General features: G+C 41.2%; 3 protein-coding genes across 4 annotated transcripts; 1 reads left to right on the forward strand and 2 right to left on the reverse strand.

The window, feature by feature from the left end:
• The first annotated feature begins 991 nt into the window (after positions 1-991).
• Positions 992-10,025, forward strand: abcd4 (ATP-binding cassette, sub-family D (ALD), member 4). 2 transcript variants are annotated; one of them, XM_030405049.1, is made up of 19 exons: positions 992-1,383; positions 1,748-1,866; positions 2,169-2,296; positions 3,733-3,872; positions 4,041-4,157; positions 4,773-4,898; positions 5,304-5,354; positions 5,591-5,685; positions 5,780-5,901; positions 6,449-6,540; positions 6,685-6,774; positions 6,962-7,167; positions 7,581-7,672; positions 7,820-7,856; positions 8,259-8,308; positions 8,409-8,461; positions 8,552-8,628; positions 8,864-8,979; positions 9,358-10,025. In XM_030405049.1, the coding sequence occupies exons 1-19, from the start codon at positions 1,343-1,345 to the stop codon at positions 9,457-9,459; spliced, it is 1,854 nt and encodes a 617-aa protein (XP_030260909.1). In that variant the 5' UTR covers positions 992-1,342; the 3' UTR covers positions 9,460-10,025. The 2 variants fall into 2 exon arrangements, with proteins under 2 accessions (XP_030260909.1, XP_030260910.1); XM_030405050.1 differs by lacking the exon at positions 992-1,383 and having other exon boundaries at positions 1,746-1,866; positions 2,174-2,296.
• acss1 (acyl-CoA synthetase short chain family member 1) lies at positions 9,833-19,425 on the reverse strand. Its single transcript, XM_030405048.1, has 14 exons — positions 18,976-19,425; positions 18,620-18,716; positions 18,344-18,543; positions 18,053-18,228; positions 17,581-17,733; positions 17,036-17,183; positions 16,424-16,561; positions 15,800-15,892; positions 11,881-11,993; positions 11,229-11,355; positions 11,021-11,148; positions 10,566-10,629; positions 10,352-10,473; positions 9,833-10,254 (listed from the first exon to the last, which is right to left on the reverse strand). The coding sequence occupies exons 1-14, from the start codon at positions 19,289-19,291 to the stop codon at positions 10,066-10,068; spliced, it is 2,064 nt and encodes a 687-aa protein (XP_030260908.1). The 5' UTR covers positions 19,292-19,425; the 3' UTR covers positions 9,833-10,065.
• A 1,295-nt stretch (positions 19,426-20,720) lies between these two features.
• Positions 20,721-27,415, reverse strand: LOC115573698 (visual system homeobox 2-like). The gene is made up of 5 exons (XM_030404591.1): positions 26,842-27,415; positions 26,131-26,221; positions 25,324-25,447; positions 23,474-23,654; positions 20,721-22,262 (listed from the first exon to the last, which is right to left on the reverse strand). Exons 1-5 carry the CDS (start codon positions 27,332-27,334, stop codon positions 21,931-21,933), a joined length of 1,221 nt encoding a protein of 406 aa, XP_030260451.1. The 5' UTR covers positions 27,335-27,415; the 3' UTR covers positions 20,721-21,930.
• Between the last annotated feature and the right edge of the window lie 292 nt (positions 27,416-27,707).

A 27,707-nucleotide genomic window follows, 5' to 3' on the forward strand; every position in this document is an offset into this window, starting at 1 on the left:
CAAAGGTCAGTACAAGGCCTAACTATCTCATAGCAATGTATTACTATTATACATGTATTAGCTGTTAATGTCAGTATTTCAACCAGTAATACTCGAAAGAAATTTAACCCAGTGCAGAATTTATTTTCCCGAGGCTAAAACCTGTTCCTTTTTCACGAAGCTGTTTCATAATGAGGTGTTATTCAAGCGCAACTTTAAAGCTTTTCGAGTATCTCCAAGCTCTCCAGGCTGGGTCACTCCCAAGTACCCACAACTATTAATAGCCTCATTTTTTTATAGGCACATGCCCAAATCTTTCTTTTTCTTTTTTTTAACAATGTGGTTGTCCAGGTGGGGCTCCTATTACATTAAAAATAGGTACTACACCACACAGAAACACAGTAATTTGAGTTTTGTTATAGTTTATAACTCCTTCATATATACAGTGTTGCATTAAGTATGAGATTGTATTAAACAATTGATTGTGTCAAAATGAAAGTCACCCATATTAGTATTACTTGAGCAAAAGTCTTAAAGTATCTGATATTATTTATTGGTTATCGACCTGGCCATTTATCAGATCTGATACAGTATTTTTTATTTTTTTATCTGATTGTCAATAAATAATGTTCATTTAAAAATGCACTCATTTGGTGCTGATGCAACATGCAATCAAAAAAGTAACTAAATTTATCAAATTAACATAGTGCGTATAAAGTATGATATGTGCCCCCAAAATGTAATGGAGTGGAAGCATAAAATGGAAGTATTTAAGTGTTACAAGTACCTCAAAATCATACTTAAGTAAAGTTATTGAACAAATGCATTTAGTTACACTCCATGGAGCTTGATGGTGGAGCTTTTATAGACAGTGATGCAGCTTTTCAGGCATAAATCTACTTATATTTAAGATATAAGATATGAAAGGCGTTTTTACTCCAGTGTGTCTGGCATGAAAAGTTATTAGATCTTTTATTTTGAAAAATCTGAGTGCGTTTCACAGGATATCCGGACTTTTATTTTGCCTACCAAAACATTCTCACTAACTTCAGTGCGCCGTCGGGTAAGTTAGCAGGGTAACAGAAGGTCTTAAGATGCTAAACTTTGGCGACACTGAAGCGTATTAAAGTAGCCGTGAAAGTAATAAAGAGGACACTTTTTTAAAGATACGTTCCTGGGAGTTTGTTTCGTCGTTCCGCTCGTTAACCGTTATAACTGTTACCGTGTCTGTTGGGCTCGAGACCTTGGTTTGTCTGACGTTAGCTTGACCTGCTGCTCACTATAAGCCCTCATAAGTCAGAAAAAGCGTATGTAAAGATTTATTTTTGGGGAAAAGAACCGTCCCCTGCCGCTGGTAGTGCTGATGCCTCGTTTGGAAAAGCCAAATGGTAGAGGGACAAAAAGGTAAGGCTGACGCTACACTTTGAAAGAACTGATGGAGATGTGTATCTACTAGTTCACCTTTACAGCAATGGTGTCTGCAATATCTCTGCTTATTTAATTTACTGTCATTACATCATCAGGAAACGACACAGCACATTCCAGACAGTCATTTAAACGCAGTTCGAAAGAATCTCAGGGCTCCAAAAAATCAGTTCAAGTGCAGTATGAGGGGAAATAGTTTACGTGACTGATGCAAAGTAATGCAACAATCTCATTACAGATCACACGTCCGATGCATGTGAAAACAGGATGTTGGTTAATGAGATTACAATCCTGCATTAACCTAATACAAGTTGTTTTTGTCCCTTGCTGTGCATAACTTCAGACCGAAATTAGACTGGAAGTTTGTCCAGAGGTTCTACAGCATCCAGAAGGTCCTGTTCCCATCATGGAGGAGCCAGAGTGCTCTGATGTTTGGGACGCTGCTTGCTGTCACCCTAACAGGTAACTACTAGACCTGTTAGTACATCAGGATTATGAAGTATAAAGTGTCTCAGCCAGATCAAGATAGCAATCGTAAGAAACCTATCTGAGCTTTTCTGGTGTCGTTGATGACGGCACATCTTGAGACACATGCGCTTCCTGCCCGTGCTTTTTGTAGCATTGTAAAACCACACTTCAGATAACACAAGACTGCATACTATGTTGATTTTCTGCTGACCTTTAGCTCACAAGGTTGCCTAATAATTTCCCTACGTTGCTTTTACGAGTCTCTGAACGCTAACACATCTCTTTTCTGCCATCAGAGCAGCTGATCATTTACCAAGTGGGTGTCCTCCCCAGCCGCTTCTACAACGTGTTGGCGGACAAAGATTACTCCGGTTTCAAGAGTCTGGTGGGCACAGCTATGGTGCTCATTTTGATCAACTCCACAGTAAGTTGGAGGAGCTGTGGGTGAGAGTGGAAGCTGACCTACATACTGACGATAGTAGCTACAGAGTTCAACCCCCTGGGGATGATATTTACAATTTGACTGTACGTGGAATTTGGTCTTTTACCAGTTTTTACTCTTCAGTTTGTGCTAACTCCACTGCATGTCCTTCTTATCATTTGCCTTTGTGCCCAGCTCTGCCTCTGATTGGATTACAGACTTAAGGTATTGATAAAAGTATCAGTACTGTCACTTCTAGATTAGCACTTCTAGATTCTGCACCCTCAACAACTTTTAAGTATGCGTCATGTCAAAGCGTAGCTCAACAAATACGTTCTTTTTTTTTACTCAAAACTCCAGGCTTGGTAACACAAGTATTACTGATCAAAAGGTTTATTCCAGGGTTCCTATGAAGTCTGGAAAACATATGGAAATGAATTTCAGTAATTCACGAATAGCCAAATCATAAGCCTCTCTGAACATGTTTGATGTATGCAGTAAGGTAGTTATCAGAAAAGTAAACAGACTATTGTCTCTGCATGAGGAAACCACATCTTTATGGCTGCGTTTATCATTGTTTCCATGGACACTGTGAATAAGGCTGCACAGAGGGCATTGAAATGAATTTATTTAACTATTTCCAACCATTTTATTTTTTGTCTCTCTGAACAGGGTAAAAAAATGATAAGATAAAAATCAGCAAGTCATTTAGTTTACTTCCTCTTTGGCACAAAGATGTTTGACAATGAATCATTGTTCAACTTTCTGCAGAGGTGTGCATCCTGATGGGCCACAATGGATGAATGCTGGGTTTACGAGGGCTGGTTTGACAGTCTTAAATATAATGTCTGTTTGGCAAATTCATTTAGTAACTTATTTCCCTAAAAATATGAGCATAATTAAATTTAATTACTGACTATTGTACCACATTCAGAAAGTTGAATTGTTTAATACCATGCAGATCCTTTCCACAGTCAGAGCCCTGCTACCAGTAAGGCACATCATTTTTATTGTATGTGATTAAAATACAGCAGCGCTATTCCCATAATTTGGACAAATGCTTTGTTCCCAATACTGTATATTATTAATCTAAAGACCATTTTAGACAAGGCCGTAACAGAGACATTGCTTCCTTGGTTTATTGTTTGACATCATGTTTGATTTAACGATAGTGACTTCACAAGGTCAGGATGACCTGAAATGTTCATTTTACGGCCGACACACACTTGATCTCAATACTTGGATTTTGAACCTGCGAAACTGCACCTCTCTCACCTCTCACAATATTTAATTTTATTCTGTGGAAACAGACATTCTACATCTGGTTTATTTGAGCTTTGTTATTATACTTTTGTTATCTTTTTATCTGATGAATGTGTATTGTCTCAGTGTTGTCTCACTTTTTCATTCTCATTAACAAATCTCTCCCCTTATTCCAGTTGAAAAGTCTCGACCAGTACATTTGCAACCAGATGTATGTCAGCTGGAGGAAGACGCTAACTGAGAGCCTCCATACAGCCTACTTCCAGGGACGAGTCTATTATACACTCAATGTACTCAGAGAGGACATAGACAACCCGTAAGCTGCATTTTTGTTTTATCAAATAATCACTATTTATAAGTGTACAAATATAAATGTGTACCTAGTGATTGTCCATCATCTGAAGGTTTTTGTATATAAAAAACATTTTGCTATTAGAATATCAGCATTTGTTTTAATTTGTATGTCTTTGTGTCTAACTTGTAGAGACCAGCGAATCAGTCAGGATGCAGAGAGGTTGTGTAAACAGATGAGCACAATGGCCAGTCGTTTGATTGTGTCACCGTTCACACTGACTTACTACACTTACCACTGCTTTTATAGGTGAGTTTGTGGAGTACTGTGGCAACATGTCAAGCACTACAATAAAACTGTAAAGGTGTGCAAACGTATTCAAACGTTTGCCATTCTCTTTTGGTAGATGTGAAACTATTTTTGCACCATAAATCCAATGAAGTAATTCTATAACGATTATATCTTTAAGTATTGTCTTTTTAAAGCTTGAGTGTTTCATTTGATTTAAAGATCCCTTCCACATATGCATTAAGGCCTACTTAAAATCTTCTCTGACATGGTTTTGCCGAAAAAATAACATGAAATTATCACATTAATTAGGGACTCATATTTATACTATATATTAACGTGCAAGTATTTTTAATTTCACAAGCTTATCTGGACACAAGTTGTCTCCTACTTCAATGTTAGGTCTGTTCTCAGGATACGTCCAGTCAAAGCTTCAAGTTTCCACATCATACTTGTGTTTTTTGAATACTGGACCAGGATTTGATTCCAAACTATTTGTGATGTGACACAGTATGCTCAGCTTTAGGAAAAAGAACAAAAAACACATTTTTGATTGTTTGTTTGTTTGTTTGTTTGTTTGTTTGTTTGTTTTAAACCCTTATGTAAAGCACTCTGATTCACCTTGTGTGTTTGCAGCACCGGCTGGATCGGTCCTGTCAGTATCTTTGGCTACTTTGTGATTGGGACCATTGCCAATAAAATCCTCATGGGGCCAATCGTGTCCACTCTGTTTGAGCAAGAAAAACTAGAAGGTGACTTCAGGTAAGTTCAGTATGTAAGTCCCCGGTGTATCAAACCACAAACACACAAGTTTCTGTATAAATAAGAACTTGTGCTTACAGACAAGCAGAGAAGAAGGGACTTAAATGTGTTTTCCCAACTTCAGCAGAGTAGTTGGGTGGTCTGCCAGCTTTATTATAAATCCTTTCACTGTTTATTGTCAAGGAAGTCACTCCTTAGTCAAGAGGAAGTTTCTGTAGTCTTTGGTCCAGTGCCTTTTGCCTCTCAGGAAATAACACAGGATATGCGTCAGCTATTAAAAGAGGAATTATACTTTTATCAGAATGTCACAAGTTAACAGTGTGATCACGGGAGTACAATGATGAAAACTTTGTTAAATCTTAAATTCCGTCGATACATATAAAAAATATATTTTTGTTTCTCTAGATTCAAGCACATGCAGATCCGTGTCAATGCAGAGTCTGCTGCTTTTTACAGGTGAGGCACACACGATTTATACACCAGGGTAAACCATGTCTCATTTATTTAACTTTGTCTTGTGCAGATATCATGACTGCAGAAACTGCTGAAATGGAAACATGTTTTTAGAAGAGATGGATAGTTAAATCTGAGCAACTTACATGGAAACTTGGTGCATTTACTGTGAAACATTTACTATCTTGCACAATCTGAACCATTCTGACACACCAAATCACACCAATGTGTGTTTTTAGAGCTGGTAAAGTGGAGCACATGAGGACTGACCGACGACTGCAGGCTCTGCTGCAAACTCAAAAGAGTCTAATAAACAAAGAGCTCTGGCTTTATAGTAAGAACATCCTATACAGCCACTGACCCATATTTTGTTCATCATTTGCTTTGATTAAACTTGTCGAGTTAACCTCTGACCTCTCCTCTGTCAGTTGGGGTAAACACCTTCGACTACCTTGGAGGTTTCCTCAGCTACATTATAATCGCCATTCCCATCTTCACTGGTATCTATGATGGTCTCACTCCTGGTGAGCTCAGTGCGCTCATCAGTAAGGTAGGCATTTTTTTTCTCTCGTGCAACTCGTGCAACTTTCTCCGCATATACGCTTGATGACCCTTAACTTGGCTATGATGAACACTGAAGGTAAGGACATCGTCGCGTGACGAGCATCATTGAGTGTCAAAAGAGAGACTGAAGTAAAAGATATTAACAAAAACAATAACTTCTATTTTGTGCTCATGTTCCCATTTCCTCACAGTTTGAGAGATGGGAAGGGTATGAAGGGTTTGACATTAGAAATGTCTTCATTTGAATTTGTCGCTAATTGGACCACTAGGTGGCAGCAAAAGCTTTCTCTCCCCATAAAAGTGTGCAATTACATTCATGCTGGGTTCAAATGCCTATTGTTACAACAGATATCTAAATATATAAAGAAGTCTTTGATAGACGTAGCATTAAATTCCATTAGTTTGTTTTTCATGTTGTTGGCAAAGTGCCTTATTGTTACTGGCTTTTGTTCTTGTTCAAACACTCGTCCCTTAGTAATCTTGTCTCTTATTTACTCTCTGCTCTGGCTCTCCCTTTCCTTGTTCATATTCAGAACGCCTTTGTATGCATCTACTTGATAAATGGCTTCTCGCAGCTAATAGACCTGTCAACCACTCTGTCAGATGTGGCTGGATACACCCACAGGTATCACACTGCATGCTTAAATTCACTTCCTGGAGGACAGATGATGACAGCAGCGTTTGTGCATGCCGTACACCTTTCCATCAATGTGTGTGTGTGTGTGTGTGTGTGTGTGTGCGTGTGTGTGTGCGTGTGTGTTGTGGTCAGGATTGGGCAGCTGAAGGAGGTGATGGATGACATTCTACACACGCAGTGTGACTATGACCCAGCGTCAGGGGAGAGCTACGACTTTGACAGGTTTGTCTTCTGCAAGAAAGTACAGTTGGAGAGGTTTAAGTGAACAAACTGCATGTTAAGGTGATGCTGATATAAGTGCAATTAAATCACACTGACAAAAGACAAATAAAGAGCAAAGAGGACAATTAATATGAGGTGCGTAAAACAAACCTCTCCGTGTTCTTTGTTTTGTGAATTCTCCACACAGTGATTTCAATGTCCATGGAGGCCCCGTGGATACCGCCTTCATCCTAGACCATCTTTCATACAAATCTCCTGACTCAGACCAGCTGCTGGTGGAAGATCTGAGTCTGAAAATCAGCCAGGGCGTTCATCTGCTGGTGGTGGGGAACACAGGCACGGGCAAGACGTCACTGTTGAGGGTACTCAACCGACTCTGGGAGGCACACAGCGGTGAGAGAGCAGTGAGGCTGAGGATGAAGTTATATGATAGGAAGTGATTAAAGTAAATGTGTGGTGGCTTTAGTCTGGGCTGCAATAATAACCCCTGTATTAACCCCATTATTTTATTATTATTTTATTTGAGAATAGAAATTGAGGAAAAACGTGCATGTCTGAAATACCGTATGTATCCAGAGATATGTGGACATATTTTTAAGAAAAGTGTCCCAATACCTCTGCGTTTATGGCATGATGGGACAAGAGGGATGTATGTGTACATGATCTAGGGCAGATCGCAGCATTTTTGCTATAAAAAATTTAACGACTGTAAAAAAATAAAAAATAAGTAAAAGGATTGCAAAAAAACACTTGATTTGTAATACCTGCATACATAAATAGCTAAATGACACCATCTTTCTCCTCAGGTTTTGTCCAGATGACCACATGTTTTGGGCCCAGAGGAACCCTCTTCCTTCCACAGAAACCTTACCTGACTGACGGCACGCTTCGTGAGCAGGTCGCTGAGTCCTCCTTTCATGTTGTTTTTCATTTGTTTCTCTATAGACACTGGTACTTGTCAAATAACATGTGTGTAGATACCATCCTTGGTCCTATACTGGACTTTACTGAAATAAAATAAAATTAAAACTCTTTTCTTTAACAGGTGATCTACCCATTGAAGGATATTTACCCTGAATCAGGTATCAGAGTTCTGATCTCTTTATATTAAACTGTGCAAGGCTATATATATTAATTCATTCAATCAATCAATCACAGTGAGTTTTTCTAGCAATAAAACCTACAAAGTTACAAAATGAATAAAAAGTAGAGGTACAAAAAATGTTTGTAACAAGTAAATCTGGAGCACTAAAGCATCTATAGTACGTTCAGTGTGTTTTTGTAATACACCAAAAGCCAAAGAAAAGTGTCTAATCCTGACACCAATATGTTGTTTGATGAAAGCAACATTAAATAACACCAGTATGCCATTAATATAGTAGATCGATGTACAACTTAAATTTTTTCATTGATCTAAACTTGGGTCTTTGTTTCACTCTTAACTTTGTGTTGTTAAAATAATAACGTCCGTGCCCTTTTTTCAGGGTCAGTCGACGACGACAGAATTATACAGTTCCTGGAACTAGCTGGAGTGGTGAGGGACTTTCAACAGTATATTGTTTCAAACTGAAATCTTCACTGTAAGTAAATAATTTGGATTTGTAACGTGAATTAAACCTCTATCTGTGCTGTAGTCCAGTATCCTGAAGCGGACAGGCGGGCTGGATGAAAGAGTGGACTGGAACTGGTATGAGAAAACGACAAAAAAAGACAAACATAATGGCAAAGTGAACTAATAAATCTGTGTATCAGACTTTGAACTTGTCTTCCTCTGCAGGTACGACGTTCTGTCTCCAGGTGAAATGCAGCGTCTCAGCTTCGCTCGGCTCTTCTACCTGCAGCCTAAATATGCAGGTGTGCTCTTCTGGACTTCTGTAATGTATTCATGAAAATATCTGAGGTATTGAGACTTGAATGATTCTGACACAGCAGTTTCAGGGGAGCTGGTCTCGCCCACTGGCTTTGAGTTTAAATTTAGCATTTCAGATGTAAAATATTAAGGTGTTATCATCTTGTCGCACGTGTTAGAGGTGACCCCAGATCTGAGCTCTCTCAAACTTTTATTTTTTGTATAATTTTTTCCTCGCAGTGTTGGATGAGGCCACCAGTGCTTTGACGGAGGAGGCAGAAGCACAGCTGTACCGAACCTGTAAACAGCTCGGCATGACTTTGGTCAGTCTGGGACACCGTAGCAGCCTGGAGAAGGTTAGAGCGAATAATTCTGAGCTCAAATTACTGTTGGAGGAAGTGATACAGAGATCACTTTATCTTGAATTTGTGAACTTGAATTGTTTATGATGATCATTTCTAAGGTTCTTGTAGCGATGTTGACTATATACCGAATTCTGCTTACTGCAAGGAAAACTATAAGTCAATTATATCCTACATTACTCGGTCCACAAGGGCAAATACTTTATCAGATTCTCTGAATTCTTCCAATTGAAAAAAGTTGAACCAGTGCTTTTTTGGTCAGTCTATAACTATTTGTTTTTTCTTACATTTTAACACCTATTAATCTTGTTTTTTCCTCACATTTGTCTAAATCTATGAGGGATATGAACGCTTTCTTCCCATTTCTCACAGTACCATGATGTCCAGTTGAAACTGTGTGGAGGAGGCCGGTGGGAGTTAACTAAGCTAAAAGGAGGCAGCGGGAGCTTAAATCTCAGAGAAGAAGCCACATGACTGCTGACTAATGTCTTTGACAGGAAGCGTCAACGTGGGAGACGTAGCAGAAAAACACTCCTCAGTTACTAACACTCATGTGTCCTCAAACAAGGTGCTTTTAAACCCAGTTCCTCCAGTGGTGGTGGCTAACTGTACACGTCCAGTTTGTATGTATTCATGTAAGCAGGCATTTTAGGAGGATAACATTTGTCACTAGCTCGGTGAGTAGAATACAAGGTTAAGAAAATGAAGAAGGGTTGCAACATTTTTCCACACAAGATGGCGATTCTGGGGACGCTTGATGGCAAAGTGTACATGACCCAAAGACTTTGCCAAATAAATCATGATATTAAATCAGGAAAGAAAGGGAAGACTTTAGACTCCATAAATGTGCCTTTATGTGAGATAACGTTTGTTTATTGTGTTATGTTTACAATCACTACATTGGAATATTTTATTACAAAAACACACAACGTTCTTATATCAAAAGCAGAGTTGGAGCTGTTTTATAGTTGTTTACTTGATTTCATTAAAATGTCATTTGTACAATAAAAACGAACGATCTTTGGTCTGGTTAAGTGAAATGGGCAAGCATCGCTTTCATCTTCTTGGTTTCGTAAGACATCATGGTTGTTGTTGTTGTTGTTGTTGTTGACCACGGAGCTCTCGGTGACCTTGGATGATCTCTTGGACTGCGGCAGGATCATCCAGCGTGCTGAGGTCACCCAGACCGTTCAAATCTCGCTCCACCACTTTCCGCAGCACCCGCCGCATTATCTTACCTGAGCGTGTTTTTGGCAGACGATGGACGAACTGTGAGAATGACCAAGAAAAACTAATTGATTGAGTACAAGTTGGTCTTAAATGTTAGTCTTTAAATTTGTATTCAAAGTTTTTGTCTCAGAATTACCTGGATGAAGTCTGGACAGGCGTACTTTGCAATCTTTTTAGAGACCATGTCATTTAGCAGCCGGGACAGGTCTGTCTCTTGAACGTCCACATCCTTTTTCAGCACCACAAAGGTATAAACTCCTGATGACACAGGGAGAGGACAGTCGTCACTATGATAGAAGTACATAATGTGTGAACACATTTTTTGACACTGAAATAGATTTCTTTCTCACCTTGTCCTTTGATGTCATGCGAGTATCCTATGCATGCAGACTCGGCCACTGCAGAGCACTGATTCTGTTACAGGAATCACAATCGTCAGTACACTTTATATGAAATTGGACGTTTGTGACAAGAACGGGACAGACGGCATGAAAATAGGGCCAAGACTACAGCTGCCGTGGAGACGTACATTTCTTGATGAACACTGTCTGAATTGACTCGGAATTTACTGCAGATGTTCATTATCTTCAGAAAAAATAATATTGCTGTGTTGATAAAATAACTTTTCATCACACTTCCACTTTGCCAACACTTGAAGTCAAGATCTCTCGGCAAACTCCTGTCCGAGAAGAATCCTTTCAAACATGGTTATAGGCTAAATTTAGTGTGATCTTCTAGACGAGGGTCTAGTGTTAATGAATGTAGAAAGCAATGCTCTAAGACATAAAAAAAAATCAGACCTTACCACCACATCCTCTATCTCTGCTGTCCCAATCCTGTGACCGCTCACGTTGATGACATCATCAAGGCGACCAGTGATCTGGTAATACCCCTCCTTAGAACGATATGCGCCATCGCCAGTAAAGAAGTAACCTGTTGGCACAGGACAAAAGGATTTAGAGACTGCGGCCTTACAAAAAAACATGTTTGTCCTTGAACACATCGTACTGTACCAGGATAAGGCTGACAGTAGGTCTCAATGTATCTCTGGTGGTTGTTGTGAATTGTTCGAGCCATACCAGGCCAAGGCTGAGATATACACAGAGCTCCAGACGTGTTGTTGGAAGTCAGGACTTTTCCCTGAAGGAAGTTAAAAGGACAACAGAGTAATAACTGAGCCAAATACTAATGTCTTTGGTAAGAGATCAAAAATGATATATAAAATCTAACAACTAAATAAGATGGATACAAAACCTATAATATATTCCTTTTAAAATATGAGAAAACAATTAGAGTGCCACACTAAATTGTGACTATTGAATCCTCAAAATGCTGCGTGTGGATATGTGTTAGTGTGTGTTTTTATTGCAAGGCAGGACAAGAGATCAGCTCATAGACACTGCTCCAACTGTCTGCACAATCTGTGCAACTGCAATAGCCACAAAGTAGCATGACAGATTTTTAATACAGAGTTTGGCACGCACGGAGTGGGACTGACGGGTGGGAGCAGGGTGGGTATCAAAAGTGACACAGCTGGTGACTGTTTTATAATCCTAATCTGACCCTCCCTGCAGGCCGTTCCCAGCCATCCAATATTTGCAGCGACGGCACGCTACACAAACACACACACACACACATTAGCACGCACAGGGATGAGTGCCACACCTCAGTGTCCATGAGGACGGGCTTAATGCCAAAGAAAGGTCTCATAGCCATCCCTGGGACAATCTCTGCGTCTGGGTCGGACGGCCTCGGGCTGATGCAGATGCCACCTGTCTCTGAGAACACAGAGCACAACAAGGCAGATTATAAAACTGGTCATCATTTGTATTTTCTTCTAAACAAGAAGATCAAACACAATGTTGTGATTGTCCTGGTTTTTTTTTTTTTTTTAACCTTTCAGTATAATTGACTGCTCACTGATAATGATCACCTCTCCAAACCTGGACATGCTGCACATTTCTGTGTTTTTGTCCGTATATCACAAAAACGTGGATGAAAGGTTTGGATATTAGTTCAAATTGTTCTCTGTACTCAATTATTACTTTACATAATGTGTTAATGCACACTTAAGTACGAGTAAAAGTATGGATTTGAAATGTTACTCATAAAAGTACAAATACCCCCTGTTACAGAGTAAAATTGTTGGTTTTGTTTTTTTTTTCCATGAGGCTTTTTGATAAGACGATTATTAACATTATCTGACTCAGCATTTAAATACAAACAGAGTAGACAGAGACTATAGCCAGACTTGTTAAGAACAGATTAATATAGTATGAAAAGTGGTGTATGAGGATTATGGACTGAATCAGGGTGGGGAAAGTCAGATGAAAAGTGAAAGGAGCAGAGAGAGAGAGTACAATATAAAATGACAGCGCCAGCTAACGGTTTGTAAATCTAGTGTAAGCCCCTCTCATTGCTACAGATGTAGATTGTGGAATTACAGCCATATAAGTAAATTAAATGCAATTAGGTTTGCCTGGACCTCGGGGACCCTGGTAATCCTCTGGGTGGTGTTGGTGGCACCAGAGCCGGAGACAGCAGAGGGGACCCGTTATAAAGTAGGACACAACAGATGATCCCACAATAGCATTAGCGACCGGCATCCTGTTCAGATCAACTGTAACCGTGAGACTTCAGGACTGAACCCAACCCCCCACCACCAACCCCACAACAAATCATCAACACTTTTTCAGTTCAGCCTCTTCAAAAATTATCAGGGCTGTCTTCAACATTTTAAAAATAGTAATAGTTATGAAATGGGGAAACACAACTAGCATTCAGCTACCTTAGCGTAGCATAAAGAGTGGAAACAGAGGGAAGCAGCTAGCTAAGCCCCTATCTTAAATTGTGTTAGCCTTGGAAAGAGTCAGGTTAGGCATTTACAGTCAATATGCTAAGCTAAGATAACTGGCTGCTGGTTGAAGCTCCATATTTAGCATTCAGACTTCACATTTTCACATCTAATTCTGAGCAAAAAAGCTAATAAGTGTATATTTCCCCAAAAATGTAAAAATTATAGACCATATTCACACGGCGACCATGTTCCTCCAACATCATGGGTTGCTCATATGTGGTACTGCTTATGAATCTTTATTATTTCATTACTACCTGATTGATCAACAACTGTAAAGACAATGAATAGTGAAAATTTGGAGGGACATGGGGCCACATTTCAAGGTAAGAGAACATTTTTGCTAATAACCCGTTACTTGCCGTTACATACCAGCTAACGTTAGTGTTCAAACACTTCCTTGCTAACATAACTCTGATAGCATTAAACTATACTATAGGAGATGCATTAATTTATTCTACTACACCAGCGAACCTCTTGGAAACATTTATTTAAACCTGGTGAAGCGTGCTGGATGTAAACAGTAACAATAGGAAGTGGTTGACTGCTAACATTAGCTAATGAGTCATCAAATATGTCTAATTTCATCTTGAAATATGACCCGATATCCCTCCACATTTTAGCTTTCTGTATTTTTTTTTCAGGTGCTGATCAATCAGGAGGCTGTGAAATGATGACATTTTGTCAAATTTTATACAGTTTACAACCTGAAACACAGGAGATTAACATTTCCCACCCTGAGTGTGACGTCAGGGGAAAATGGCCACTGTGTGAATATGCTTAATTTCTTATACTTCCTTATGCCTAAAAATAAGAATTTAAACTTGTCGACACCAGTGTTTAGTAATATCTTTTTAATTTTTGCTGCAGAGCTCTTGCCCCTCCTGTCCTCCTGCATCCTCTCACCTCTCCAGTCCTGCATGATCCAACATGGAGGCCGTATGCCAACTGCGGATCAAAATCAAATTTTCTCTCTAAACAGGCTACTTGCTCCCAGATCAACCAAATGGCATTTTATGAATAATGCCACTTAGTCCTAATTGGAAACACTGGTCCAGGAGAGCAACATAATAATATAATCCTTTTTGCTGAAGTAGGGTATTTGGGTCATATCTGTGTCTGTAATTCTCGAGCTCATGGTGCTCTGATGTTTAATTATCAGCAATTAATTATAGACTTTTGCCATGTGTATGGTAATTAACGCAGCTTTTTCTCCATTTGGTCATTACTCAATCTAATTTGACGGGACCGAGGATGAAACGCATCGTGTCAGTCGGGTCCTGTGTTCATCCGCAAATTTGATTTTATTAGCGAAATCAGCTGATTTTAAACATGTTGTCGTTATGTCCAATCGTAAGCTACTTTAATGGGATAGTAGTTATTTTGTAGTGACATCAGCGGTTATACAACGGTGAAGGACAATTCTGCTGCATAGTTTTTGAAGAGGCAGAAACAAATCCCTTTCTAATACAAACAATGTTCTATATCTTTGTGCTCAAAGTTGAGAAAAATTGAAGACCAAAGTTACATTTTTCTGTGGGTTTGAGAGTTCAGGGTTCAGGTCAGGTTGTATACCCAACGTGATGTCACCCACTGGTTTGTGAACTAGTGGTTTAAAGCATTGAGTGTGTAATTTACAGCTGTCAACAACTTGGATTTTTGGTGACCATATTTGGAAGAAAGGGGCGGAGCTGGGGAGGCTATCCTGATAGGATCTGACGGAGAACCTGATGACAACACCTTGTCAGTAACAAGGTAGCCACACCCTGCTTTATTATCTATTTTACCGTATGTCTCTCTGTCTAAGTAATAAATCAAGTGAGAAGTAGGGTCATTTTCTCATAAGCTTACATAATCAGACTTCTTTTTGAAACCAGTGGAGTCACCCCCTGCTGGTCATTAGAAAAGGGTTAACCCGCAGATTTGAGGTATTTCCGCTTTTGCTTTACTTTTCAGGCCCGGATGCTTGATCTATATTTTACAGTCTCTGACACACTATGAAAGACTCATCTGATGGTGGTTAGTTAGCACACCACTCACTCCATTTTGTGGCATGGCTTTTTTGGCAGTTACATAACATCTGTGTTCTGAGGTTAAAACATGTCCAAAAACAAAGCTTCTGTGACCCCTTTAACAAACAAAAAGACATGATGCAATCTGCATTTTTCTACACAGTCTTGGTGTTAAAGTTGACTGTTACAACTGTTCAATATCAAGACAGAGAAGTTGAGATTTAGTTCATGCCTCTGGTTTCCTGTGCTGATCCCAAACTCAGATGGTTTTTAGTATGTGAGGAAAACATCTGGTTCGCTTTGGAAGAACAGAGGGGATAAAAACTTTGTGTGTGTGTGTGTGTGTGTGTGTGCGTGCGATAGTGTTTAGTATTGTGTATGTATACGCGCACAGGACCACACTTACAGTGTTATGTAACACTGTTAATGTTGGGCGGACGGAGCAGACTGCTCTTCCCTTCAGGACTGACTGATGGGCCTGCAGACGTGGCTGTTCGAGGAAGAGCTTGTGAACCTAGCTGCCCTTAGTGGAGGGACTGTGATCCTGCTAACAAGTGATGAGATGCTACTGTTAACACTTACAGTATGGCAGACTCAACGTCGTTCAGTGTGAGATGTCTGATTTGGTTAATTAGTGGTGACGTAGCACAAGAAAGAAAGTCTCATGCAGCTGTGAACAATAGCTAATAAATTCCACATTTTAGTGTATAACAGTTACCAGTTTGCCACCAGGTGTCCACCACAGGGCAGCGTCCGTCCCCAACCACTCTGTGGTACCACTCCCACGCCTCAGTGTTGATGGGCTCGCCCACTGCACACAGACAAGGTCAGCTTCAATCACATAACGTAGTCGTTAGGCGTATTATACGTTTTTTTCAAAACAAACTGCGAATCAATGATGCAGGCAGACAAAAGAGTTTCTGTAACTAAAAACACATCTGTGTTGGTTCAGAGGAGGATTTACATTCTGACTGTTGAGCTTTGGGTTTTAACACATAAGCGTCATGATTCAGGGGAACAGGTGTGTGTGTGTGTGTGTGTGTGTGTGATCTCGCTGCGTGCTGGTCTTTGCTGTGCACACTGTGGATCACTGAGGCATGTTGACATACCAGCCAGGATTGACTTTCAGTATACTTTAAGTATGTAACACGTGTGTGTGCTTAGAGGAAAGGAATTTGTCCGGTAACTCTCCGGTACACAAAACACTGTTGACCATTGGAATTTGTTCGATAACTCGTGTTGTTGCTTGTGTTACTTGTTGCAAAAAGGGTTCGGAAAACATCCCTTTAATGGTGAGCGCTTCTGCAGATAACAACATATCCAAGCATCATGTTTGGCATACCAGAGCCGAGAGTTTTGAGGGTGGAGCGGTCGTATTTGTGCACCCACTGGTCACCGTACTTGAGCAGCAGGCGGATCGCCGTCGGAGCCCCGTAAAACTGGTTAATCTTGAGTCTCTGGACCATCTCCCAGTACCTCCCTGAGATCAAAACACGCCTAAGTTAGCATGGTCCAAAGAGGTGATACTGAACATCAAAAATCATAACCAGACACTGAGATTAGATCGAAGCACATATTTGAACCCGTCACGATGTTGCTGAGAAGAGTTTCCTCTTGACAGTAACAAGGAGTGTGTGCTGACTCCCTGTGTATACAGAAGTCCTAATTTTAGTGTGGACAGGCCAAGTTCAAGTTCAAATGTAAACAGTTATTCATAGACAGAGGCACAAGCACGCAGAGCTCCTGGCTGAGGACGGGAATACTTGAAGGGTAAAAGCTTTACGCAGCACATCAAATTCACAACAAGACAACACAAATATCACCATATTATGTTAGATCTAATAAAAGAAGCCTTTGGTAAATACATGACAAATCAGAGGGTGTGCTTGTCTTTTTTTGTGTGTTGGATGAGTTTTATTTTTAATCTGAATTCTGTCTGTGGTGATGTTCACACCTGGGTCGGGGTAAATGGGAGTGCTCTCAAACAGGACGGTCGTCCCCCCGTTGGCCAGGGGCCCGTAGACACTGTAGCTGTGTCCTGTGATCCAGCCGATATCTGCCACACAGCCAAACACGTCTCCGTCATGGTAGCTGAAGACGTACTGGTGATGAGAGGGAAGATTTATGTAACGATTGGGTAAAAAGAGAAGGTGATACGATATTTAGTTTCCCTATGTACGCCTTAATAACCCATTTATGTACAGAAACTTGGGAAGGCTATATTCCCGTTTCTGGAGCAAGATCCTGGTCAACTTTTACAGAGGAGCAATAGAAAGCATCCTGACTGGAAACATCACTGACGGACATGGTTTGTGCACGGCCCAGGACAGGAAGCTGGTGATTAAAACCACCCAGAACATCACTGGTACCCATCTACAGAGCATCCATGGTGCTCGGTGAAGTGCTCAAAGGATGCTAAAAGCAGACACTGATCAACACTGGATTATGGATCACGCCATACAGAAGCTCTGCACAACACTTGTCGTGCCGGATGTTTACCCGGTGTGTGAGCGCGGCGTACAGCAGGTAACCAGCCTGAGTGTGGACGAGTCCTTTAGGCTTCCCCGTGCTGCCTGATGTGTAGAGCAGGAACAAGACGTCCTCGCTGTCCATGACGGCCGGCTCACACACCACGTCCTCCTTCAGCATCTCCTGCAAAACACAGCGAATTTTCAAGTATTATTTGTTAAAAATCGCATTTAGTAACAGCAGCTTAGTTATGGAACGACAAGAGAACACATGTTATTGCTTTTTTCTTATTTAAACATTATCTCCTGTTGAATAAGAGACACTACGAAACATTCAATATGATGTTTATGTTCTAGAACAGCCCCCAATGGTCCTGATGGTGAGACTGCTCTACAGAAATGCTGAGTATTTAACCAAATAACGTCTTATTTGCATCAGAAAACTTAAGTTTCACGGCGGTATCTAATATCTATCGGCACTGATTGTCTTTCTGCTCTCTCACCTCCTCCATGTCGACATCCCTGGCTGTCATGGCGACAGGATTCTCTGTTCTCATAGCAACCAGCACCTGCTGTACCATCGGGCAACTGTCGACAGCTGTATCCACCGTCTTCTTCAGCTCGATTACCTTTCCCCCTCTGACGCCCTGGTTCACTGTGATGACGGTGCTGGAGTGGGCTGAAACGGTGAATTGATTATCAAAAAAATCGAGGACTAATCATCTAGTCGAGACTCTAAACCAAAAACAATGAGCTGAAAAACACTCAAACACTATGCAGTCACACTGTCCCACCATCTCTGATCCGCTCTGCGAGGGCCTCGGCGCTGAACCCGGCGAACACCACGTTGTGTGCTGCACCGATTCTGGCGCAGGCCAACATGGACGCCACGGCCAGAGGACAAGGAGGCATGTAGATGGTGACGCAGTCCCCCTTCTTCACGCCACGCCGCCTCAACAGGTTGCCCAGGCGACACGTCATCTCCAGTAGCTGCCTGTAGAGAGATAATCCATGAAACACACAACTAAAGAAGGAGACACACACTCACATATTAAATCCAACCCGCTGACCTGTAGGTGACCTCAACCTCTGACCCCGGTTCATCTCTCTCCCAGATCAGGGCCACCTTCTCAGGACAGGTGTGCACGTGGCGGTCCAGACAGTTCACTGATACACACAGACAGAACATTAGACCAGCTTCACATTAGTATGGTGCATTCAAGGTATTCACTGGATGGAAAAATGCTGACAGTGGTGATGCATTTACTGCCTCTGTGCGTGTTTTATTTATAAGAGTTCCTCAAAACACCAGCATGGAAAACTGTGAGTCAGGAGGAAAATACAAATCTTCTGCTTAAAAGTATGATGATAAACAACACATCCAATTACTGGTCTTATTCTGATTCAAAAGTGAAAGTGAATTTACCGGACACGTTCAGCTTCCCTCCCTCAAACCACTTGATCCGGCCCCGGCTCAGATCACAGTCCTGGGCCGTGTGGAAAGGACTGATCCAGCTCAGTCTGTGACGCGCCGCTGCGGCCCAGAAGCTCTCACCGTTGGAGACGGAAAACTCCTGCAGCGTCGAGCGGTCCGACAGCCCCTGGATCCCCGCAGCCTCCGGCATGAAGGCCGCGACATTAAACTTCCTGCGACCCTCCACATGGAAATAAGATCTGAAGACGCGACGGCTGAAGGAAGAAACGACGCGCCTTGAAGCGCGTCCGCAGGGCAGCCACATCATGGTGCAGCAACTACTGCGAGCGACACGGGGTTTTGTCTGCAGAGCATTTCCGAGCGTTTAAGCAATTTTAGAAGTTACTGATAAGTGACGGAGAAAAGCTGGAAACTCCAGAGAGGAAGGGCCGGAGGAGTGATGCGTTAAAGGGCGGTACAAACCCTCTCCTGTCGACGCTTTTCTAGTGAGGGACAGTTCTCTAGAGCTGATTTCAACATCAGTTGCAAAAGAGAACTTTCACTTGTGCAACACGCAGAAGTTTGACATGTTTTTGGGAGATAAAGTCACCCAGTTCTGAAATACAAACTCATGTTTGATCTTTGTTTATCCCACAAAAAAATTTGATCACCCTGATAAATATTCTTAAAAAGTACCCTACAACTCCTCATTGTCCCATGTTTGGACATGTTTTTGGGAGATAAAGTCACCCAATTCTGAAATACAAACTCATGTTTGATCTTTGTTTATCCCACAAAAAAATTTGATCACCCTGATAAATATTCTTAAAAAGTACCCTACAACTCCTCATTGTCCCTCATTTAAAGATCCAGGAGTCTATTAATGTGCAAATTATATTCATTTTAAGTTTAAACTACTGGACAGGGCCGCCCGTAAGATTTCTGGGGCCCAGCAGCTAGGGGTGGCCGCAGTTGCAAGCAATAATCATGTCCAACATTTCAAAAATAAAATCATAAATATGAGTTATTATTTATTGCCTTACCAAAAATGCAGCCTGTTTCATAACTACGAGTCACGTTGCCCCATGTAGCTCGTACAGAGGTTGTGACCCGGGCCTCGAGTCTGGTCTATGGCGCTTTGCTGCAAGTCATCCCCCACTCTGCAGCAGTTCTATCAAATTAAGCTGAAGAAATCACTTTTTAAAAAACGTCAGGGCCTCTTATTTTTGCAGCTGTCCACATGATCTGTAAAGCATTTACTGGTCCCAATAATTTTTCGCCTCCTAAAGCAGAAAGGAGGAGCCAATCACAGGACCTTGCTCCCAGAGTCCTTGAAGGGATCATAGAGAAACTTTCCACCCCCAACAGATTAAAGGAGCACTCTGTAGTTACTAAATACTAACAACAACAAAAAACTAAATAACCTGCTAAATGAAACTCTTCGTTTTCATGACTGAATAAACAAATTGACCTTGTTTTACTTTGTTTATATGTGGCGGACCCTGCCACCTCTCTAGCTTCAAACTGTGTTCTTAGGACTGTATTTTCCCTTGAGAACAGATAGTTTATTCAGTTGTGGTAAAAATAATTACTTCTGAGTTTCTATTATCACCTCATTAATATTGTAAATATTAAAATTCTGAGTTTGAATTTCTTCTCCAAAACACCGTGCCCCTTTAATGTTCTGCCGTCACGATGGAGCTCAAACATCTAAGCGACAAGAAGCAAAACACACTTTCGAGTAATGTTTGGACTTTAAATATCAGTAACTTTTAATTATAGGCTACAATTACATTTATACAGAGACAGACACAGATAAACAGTATTAACTGTACATTATGGTACAGTCTTAACTATTGGACATTATTTTCAGTATGTACATCACAAATGTTGGAAAAGCTGAAAGACGGGCTTGTAACCTTTTCACAGGATGTGATACATAACTGTGTAATTTTTCAGTGACCCAGCTGAATGAGTCATGAGTCATCACAGAGAGGTCATAGGTCACTCACAGTCGCTTCCTTATTAGCACCTCTGGAGCAGGCAGGGTGTTAAAAAGAGCCTCGCTTCCAAAACCGTCTTTGTCCACACTGTTGCACGAAGTAGCTGCCATGGAGTTAATCTATTCTTAATGAAAATAAATATATTTTTGAATGCAGCTCCGTATCAAAACATCTGCAACCAGTTGGGAAACGTTTCCGTGCTGAAGCCTCCACTCTCACGCAGAAAGTGAAATGAAAAGTTGTTTGGAGTAGTTTGGAGTCAGCTGTACAAATATTTCAAGAGCAGCGAGGACGAAGCGATGTCATTGGTTAAAGGTTAAAGGTCCCATATTGTTAGAAAGTGAGATTTAATGTAAATTTGTTTTAATTACAAAGCAGGTCCAGGTGCTGAAAGTATCAAATCAGTCAAACTGCAGCCAGGATTCAGAAAATTTGCTTTTGAAGGAGCCTTCATGACTTTTGTTAGGTTGTGATGCCACAGCTATACAGTCACCGCCCTCAGCCACGCCCCCTGCAAGGCACATTGGGACGGTTCCTGCTCAGGCCTGTGAGATCTGAGCAATCAGAGCAGACTGGGCTTTTTGGAGAAGGGGGCCTTAAAGAGATAAGAGCATTCAGACGGAGGGTGAATAGAGGTGCGGCAGCATTGGTCAGTGTGACAACAATAATGTGTTTTTTGAACATTAAAGCATGTAAACCCCCAAAACAAAAGCATGAATCTAAAAACGAGAATAATATGGGACCTTTTATAACCTTGAGCTAAATAACCTTTATTTCACCTGGCAGGTAAGTAAAGAAAGAAAACTGGTTCTTCCGGTTCAGCATGATGTTTAGCTGTGACTCCACATGAACCAAACGCTCAACTGAACCAATCAAACGAGACTTCTGCAACTGTGAAATGTTGTGCAAACTCCACCCTGCAGGTATTTCATCATCAGTCTGTACGCCGCAACCGTTTTTTAATTCAGTCACACTCCTCCACCTCTGCCATTTCCCGCTCCGTCGCCTTGTCCTCTACTTCCTCTTTATGCGTTTCGTTTGTTCTTTCGGGAACCGTCCCGAGCATCTTGGCGCTGTGCTCCTGCGCCTTCGCCCGCAGCGCCGCGATACTGTTCTCCCTCAGTTCCTCTTTAGTAATCGGCGTGTTAGAGTCTTTCATGTGTTTCTCCTTCTCTTCCTCCATCATTTTGTCCTCTGGTTTCTCCTTTATTGCTGGTGGTGGCAGTGGTGGAGGTGGTGGTGGTGTCAGGCTGCCGGGCTTTCCAGGAGAGGTGTCAATGGACTTCTTGTGCATACCTGAAGGGAGACGATGTTCAGTTAGGTTAGAGATTGCAGAGGAGGGGGATGTTACGCATTCAGATGATAAAACACACATTTATTGCTAACATGGATGACAATTTGTGTGTACGGGGGTGTTTAACATTCCAATGAGGAGATGGAACGATAGATCGGACCTCTTATTCAATTAGAGCGACCTCATTGATTCAAACCAATCAATTGACATGAGAGCAACAGACGACATTTGGTCTAATCTGTCCTGATTAAGTAGGATTATCACCGCATCGACTGCAGCCTTTTATTGACACTTTTATTGGCCCCTAACATGAGCCAGGATGAGCTCACACTTCCTGTTTTTGGAATACGTCGTAATCCCTCATTTTCAAACACAACGTGACAAAATAATAGACAATAAATGCAGTAATGGCGACAAGAGCAGGTTTCCTTTTGACCTGAAGTGCAGTAGCCGAAATGTATCGTGTATCATATGTTATGTATCATAACATTTTCTACAATACTTATCATATTACGTTCAGATTACATGTCTTATCAGGAGGAGATGGTGGTGTGGTGATACTTAGCAAGACGGCTGCCAATAGAGATAACTTCCCATTTTAACTGACAAATCTTGGTAATTTTAGTTTCCGTCCGGACATACTGTAGCAGCCTTTTTGGATATTTTCAACATTTTCTTGCCATTTTTTCCGACAAAACCTGGCATTTTAGGCCAAAACGTGATCTTTTCCTTACCCTAACTAAGTGGGCATTTGTGCCTAAACCTAACCAGAGTGAGGTCACGACATGAAACGGAAAATTGAAACATAAAGAATATTTAAACATATTCTTGGTTTGAGGTAACGTACAATGCCAACATTTATACTGGAAATGGGCTTAATAACTAACACACTAAATGAATGGGGGGAAAAAACAATTGTATTTGTATCGTTTTGTTTCATTCAAAGAAGAAGAGAGGTGACTTTGCAAAGTTGCTTCAGCTTCCGTTTGTTATTTTTCCTTTTCCCCTTCCGTGAGGCACTTAGCTAAAAGTGCTACATAAATAAAGTTATTATTATTGATATTAACCCATGATATATCAGTGACAAGCTACCATAAATTAGATCATGGTCCCTTTTCACAGGAAACATTTTTAATGTGTCGCACTGCTTTACGACTGTGAAATGACTTCTGTGAACTTGACACATGACCAACACAATTCTGCGGCAGCTTACCTAGTAACCACGGAGCGTAGGACTCCGTGACGCCCTCCTTGGCTGACTTGAGGATGGACTCCGGCAGCGGGATGGAGTGGCGGACCATGGCTCCATACAGGCCGTACTCTGCCATGACGCTGCTGCGACCCCAACACTTCTCCCTCTTCCTCCACTTGGCCCTGCGGTTCTGGAACCACACCTGCCAAGATGAAGGTCAGACATTAGTTGGATTAATATTGATTTGAAATATACAAACATTTTTAACTGTGACACTATTTAAAGGCTCCTTCCACTCAAAAATGACTGTCACTTCACTTAGATGGTTTGATCTTCACTGTGTTGAATGATGCAGAAACTTCCAGCACACATGCTTAAAAAATTTACTTTCCCTTGAAGTGGGAGACATTTTGTGTTTTTGTGGGAAAAACACATCAGATACAAGTTATATTTCTAATCAGAGTATTTTCAAGGGTTATAAAACATGTCTGGAGGGGATATTTACTATATTATAAGTATATATTTAGTCATTTTCTAATTGATGACAGCTTCTTTGACTCTTCTCTGCTGTTTTTATGCCGTAACAATCCGCAGCTGGTCTTATTTTTGTGGACAGGGGGGATGAATATCAGCGGAACAATGACATCTGCTGGAGGCTTGAACCAAAGAAAGGTTGTGGTGAAGAAGACTGACTTGAAGAGCTCATTTCCACTGATGCACAAACCTGAAGGTCCATTATAGACCCAAAATGTAAGTGTGAGTCTTCAAAATACTCCTGAAATTCAATGTTCAATATTTATTTTCCCTCCCTCATTGCTTCATTTATACAACAAGTTGTCTTTTGTCCATTATATGCGTGTGTGTGTGTGTGTGTGTGTGTGTGTGTGTGTGTGTGTGTGTGTGTGTGTGTGTGTGTGTGTGCTCATGCATTATCCTCCTTCTGGCTCCCCAAGTGCCTAAATTGATTTCCACCAAGCCAGACCTTGTAATGGCCTCAGCGAGCTTGTGAATATGGATGAGGACAACTGGGGAAAAATGAGCATCCTAAAATGGCCGAGGAGGCGGGATGAGATCGTAGAGAATGATGAGGAGTGAGTGTGCGTGTGTGTGGAGTGTGTGTGTGTGTGTGTGTGTGTGCAGACCTGGAATTAAAAACGATCAAAGCCGAGCCCGGGAAAGCTATTCAGGTAGATCTGATGATAACCTCCATCTCATAAAAAAAATGGGCTTCACATGAGCAATCATGCTTTTTGACAGCAGCAGTGTAAGTGTGTGTGTGTGTGTGTGTGTGTGTGTGTGTGTGTGTGTGTGTGTGTGTGTGTGTGTGTGTGTGTGTGTGAGAGAGAGGAGAGAGAGGTGACCCCAGGGGGCGAAGAGGCTGATTGAAAAATAAGTTAATTTCCAGGCCCGATCGATGGGAGACAGGCGGTCAAATATCACGGGAAATTAAAATGCTCACAGCAGCCAGGAGGAGGCCTCTGCTCAGCCGCTGACCTGCGCTAATTAATTCCTGTGTAGTTATCATTTCATTTCAGGGGCTGCAGCCTCGTCTCTCGCAGGGAAAGGGGTGATAAGTTCTCCTCAATTAACTAATTACACTGAGAGGGTGAATTGGCTGTAAACGTGGAAGCTGAAGGCATTGTGAGGATGATGAGGTGCTGTCTGTCTGTCTGTCTATCTATCTATCTATCTATCCATCTATCCATCTATCTATCTATCTATCTATCCATCTATCCATCTATCTATCTATCTATCTATCTATCTATCTATCTATCTATCTATCTATCTATCTGTCCTCCTAAATCAAGGTGATCAAAGCATCCTCTGGAGTTGAAATTTTAAAGGACTAGTACGTGACATTTCTAACACACCTGTATTCTGTCCTCGGGCAGCTCGGTCTTCATGGAGAGCATTTCTCTGGCGTACACGTCCGGATAGTGAGCCTCGTTGAAAGCTTTCTCCAGCTCCTCCAGCTGATAGGACGTGAAAATGGTTCTGCAAGCAAAACAAAAGACAGCACGAGAGATCATTTTTGTGCAGTTTGAATTGGACGGCAGCTAAAATGTTCTGGAATAGAAAAATGTAAAAAAAAAAAAAACTGTCTGTTTTTAGCAGTGAATTTGGTAAAATTATCTTAATGATTTTGTTTTTATGAAACAGTTGTAGAATTAAGAAAGTAAGAGAAAGGGACTGACAGAATAATTGGGCCTTTTTCTTTGTTTAGCAAATACATGGAGAGAAAGAAATACATAAATGGGCCATGTGATTTTTCTTCCCTCACACATTCTATATTATTCTTAATGAAAAATACAAGATATTCTGAAATTAGTGATATTAATATGATGTGTTTTTAAAAGATCACAGAGGAAAGCACCATGATTTAAGGTTTCTATGAAGGATTTAAGGCTAATAAAATATCCATGTATTATGTATTCCAATATCAGACATGCTCGTTTTATTACTGGAATAAATAAATTGTGATTTTTGTTTAATGTGTTTTCATTAATGACACCAAACGAAAATACCCTATAAAGATATTTCTTTATAAAGACCCACAGCACCCGAACTTCATCAGTCCTCTGAATAAAAATGAAAATACATTGATATAAAATAAAGGGTGCATCGTTTGATAATCTTGTTTTCCGTTTGTTGAGTTTTACATTATTTTTTTTTTTTACCTGTGTCGTCTCTTCTTCCTTTTCTTGCTCTGACTCAGAGAGGATTTGGAGAATTTTTGATCACCGGAGGAAAGACTCATATCATCAGAATCTGTGAGGAAACAACAGGGAACAGCTCAGGATAGAAGAACAAATAATAATAATAATAATAATAATGATAATAATGATAATAATAATAATAATAGTAATTATTGTTATTATTATTATTATTATTATTGTTATTATTATTATTATAGTAATAATAATGATAATGTTGTTTAATTTGAATAAAGAAAATATCTGTTTTCTCCATGTACAATGATTATTTCTTCATATTGAGTCTTCAGATTTTTTTACCAAATGATTCTTTAAGAAGTTAGAAAACCTATATTTTTCGAAGGCCTCTACATTTTTCAATCTTTTCCTTTGAAACAAAACCAATTTGATAAAAAGGCATTTTGAAGGAAAAGAAAATGCCAATTTAATTTGTTTCTTCTTGAATTTAACTTCAGCCTCCATCTTCATCATCATCATCATTATTCGATCAGAGGCCGTGAAGGTTTTTACACCCTATTGTTTATTTTTTCTTTAATTTGTCATTTTACGCAGATAAGATTGTTCAGAATAAATAGGGTAAAACGGGTAAAATGTGTGCTAATGTTACACACATGTAATCTGACACGCACACACACGCACAGTGTGTTTCCACAGTTAAGGAGCTGAAACACTGACCGGAGCTGGCGGAGTGCTGCGCGTCCTGCGTGTCCATGTGCGCCGCGCGGTGCAGCGGCTGCAGGTGCACATTCTGCGCCTCTGACAGCACCTCCAGAAACGCAGGCTGGCTGTAAAACGAGTGTATTCCCTCTGGTCCCAACAACCCCATCCCGACCCCGAGGCCCCCGTGGTGTCCGAGGGCCGACCTGGCTGCCAGAACGTGCGCCCTGTGCGGCAGAGCCTCCAGCGGCCGCCTCGGCACCGCCGGCGGCTCCTTGTTCAGGCCGAGCAGCTCCTGGATGCCGAACCCGGTGCGCCGGTGCACCGTGGGGGCCATCTTCCAGACCGGAGCCTGCTGCTGCTGCTGCTGGTGCTGCTGGTGCTGCTGCTGGTGCTGCTGCTGCAGGTGCTGCTGCTGCTGCGGGGGTCCCCCGTGGTTCACGCTGGTCTGTGAGGATGATTTCTGTTTATTCTCGGTGTCTGAAAGCACAACTCCCTCCTTCCCTGTCATGGTGGTGTGGTTCCACTTTTTGTTCTCTGAGGTCCCTGGTGCAATGAGCTGAGTGATGCTTCTTCTCTATCTCCCTCCCCGCCTCTCCGCTGCGCTTTTTATCCGACAGGCAACAGGCGGCAGCCAATCAGAGAGAGGAGAAGGTCCACACTGAAGTTCGCTCCAGCTCCACGAAGCTTTACCAGAGTAGATCGCACAATTTCTGGCGATTAAACGAGATAGAATAACTAATACCTGCATTTTTAAGAAGAAATTGCGCATTTCTTGTCTTTTTATTAGACAAGGAAAGAGGCGTCATCACTTCAAATCCCTGTCAGCTTCAAAATGAAACAACAAACTCGCATTTAGGTCACAGGGAAATAAAAAAAAAGAA

Source organism: Sparus aurata, chromosome 22 (assembly GCF_900880675.1).
Source record: "Sparus aurata chromosome 22, fSpaAur1.1, whole genome shotgun sequence".
NCBI lineage: Eukaryota > Metazoa > Chordata > Actinopteri > Spariformes > Sparidae > Sparus > Sparus aurata.

Bases quoted from the DNA above. Each gene is read 5' to 3' on its own strand.
- LOC115573698 (XM_030404591.1), bottom strand. From the start codon at position 27,334: ATGACAGGGAAGGAGGGAGTTGTGCTTTCAGACACCGAGAATAAACAG. The intron at 25,448-26,130 runs GTAAAAAAAAAA...TTTTGCTTGCAG, and splicing joins AGGAAGAAGAGACGACACAG to AACCATTTTCACGTCCTATC. The intron at 22,263-23,473 runs GTAAGCTGCCGC...GTCTCCCTTCAG, and splicing joins CTACGCTCCGTGGTTACTAG to GTATGCACAAGAAGTCCATT.
- acss1 (XM_030405048.1), bottom strand. From the start codon at position 19,291: ATGATGTGGCTGCCCTGCGGACGCGCTTCAAGGCGCGTCGTTTCTTCC. The intron at 11,356-11,880 runs GTGTGGCACTCA...AACTTCCTTCAG, and splicing joins CCGTCCTCATGGACACTGAG to GGAAAAGTCCTGACTTCCAA. The intron at 10,630-11,020 runs GTAAGGTCTGAT...TTCCTGTAACAG, and splicing joins CAGAGATAGAGGATGTGGTG to AATCAGTGCTCTGCAGTGGC.
- abcd4 (XM_030405049.1), top strand. From the start codon at position 1,343: ATGCCTCGTTTGGAAAAGCCAAATGGTAGAGGGACAAAAAG. The intron at 1,867-2,168 runs GTAACTACTAGA...TTCTGCCATCAG, and splicing joins GCTTGCTGTCACCCTAACAG to AGCAGCTGATCATTTACCAA. The intron at 8,629-8,863 runs GTGTGCTCTTCT...TTTTCCTCGCAG, and splicing joins CCTGCAGCCTAAATATGCAG to TGTTGGATGAGGCCACCAGT.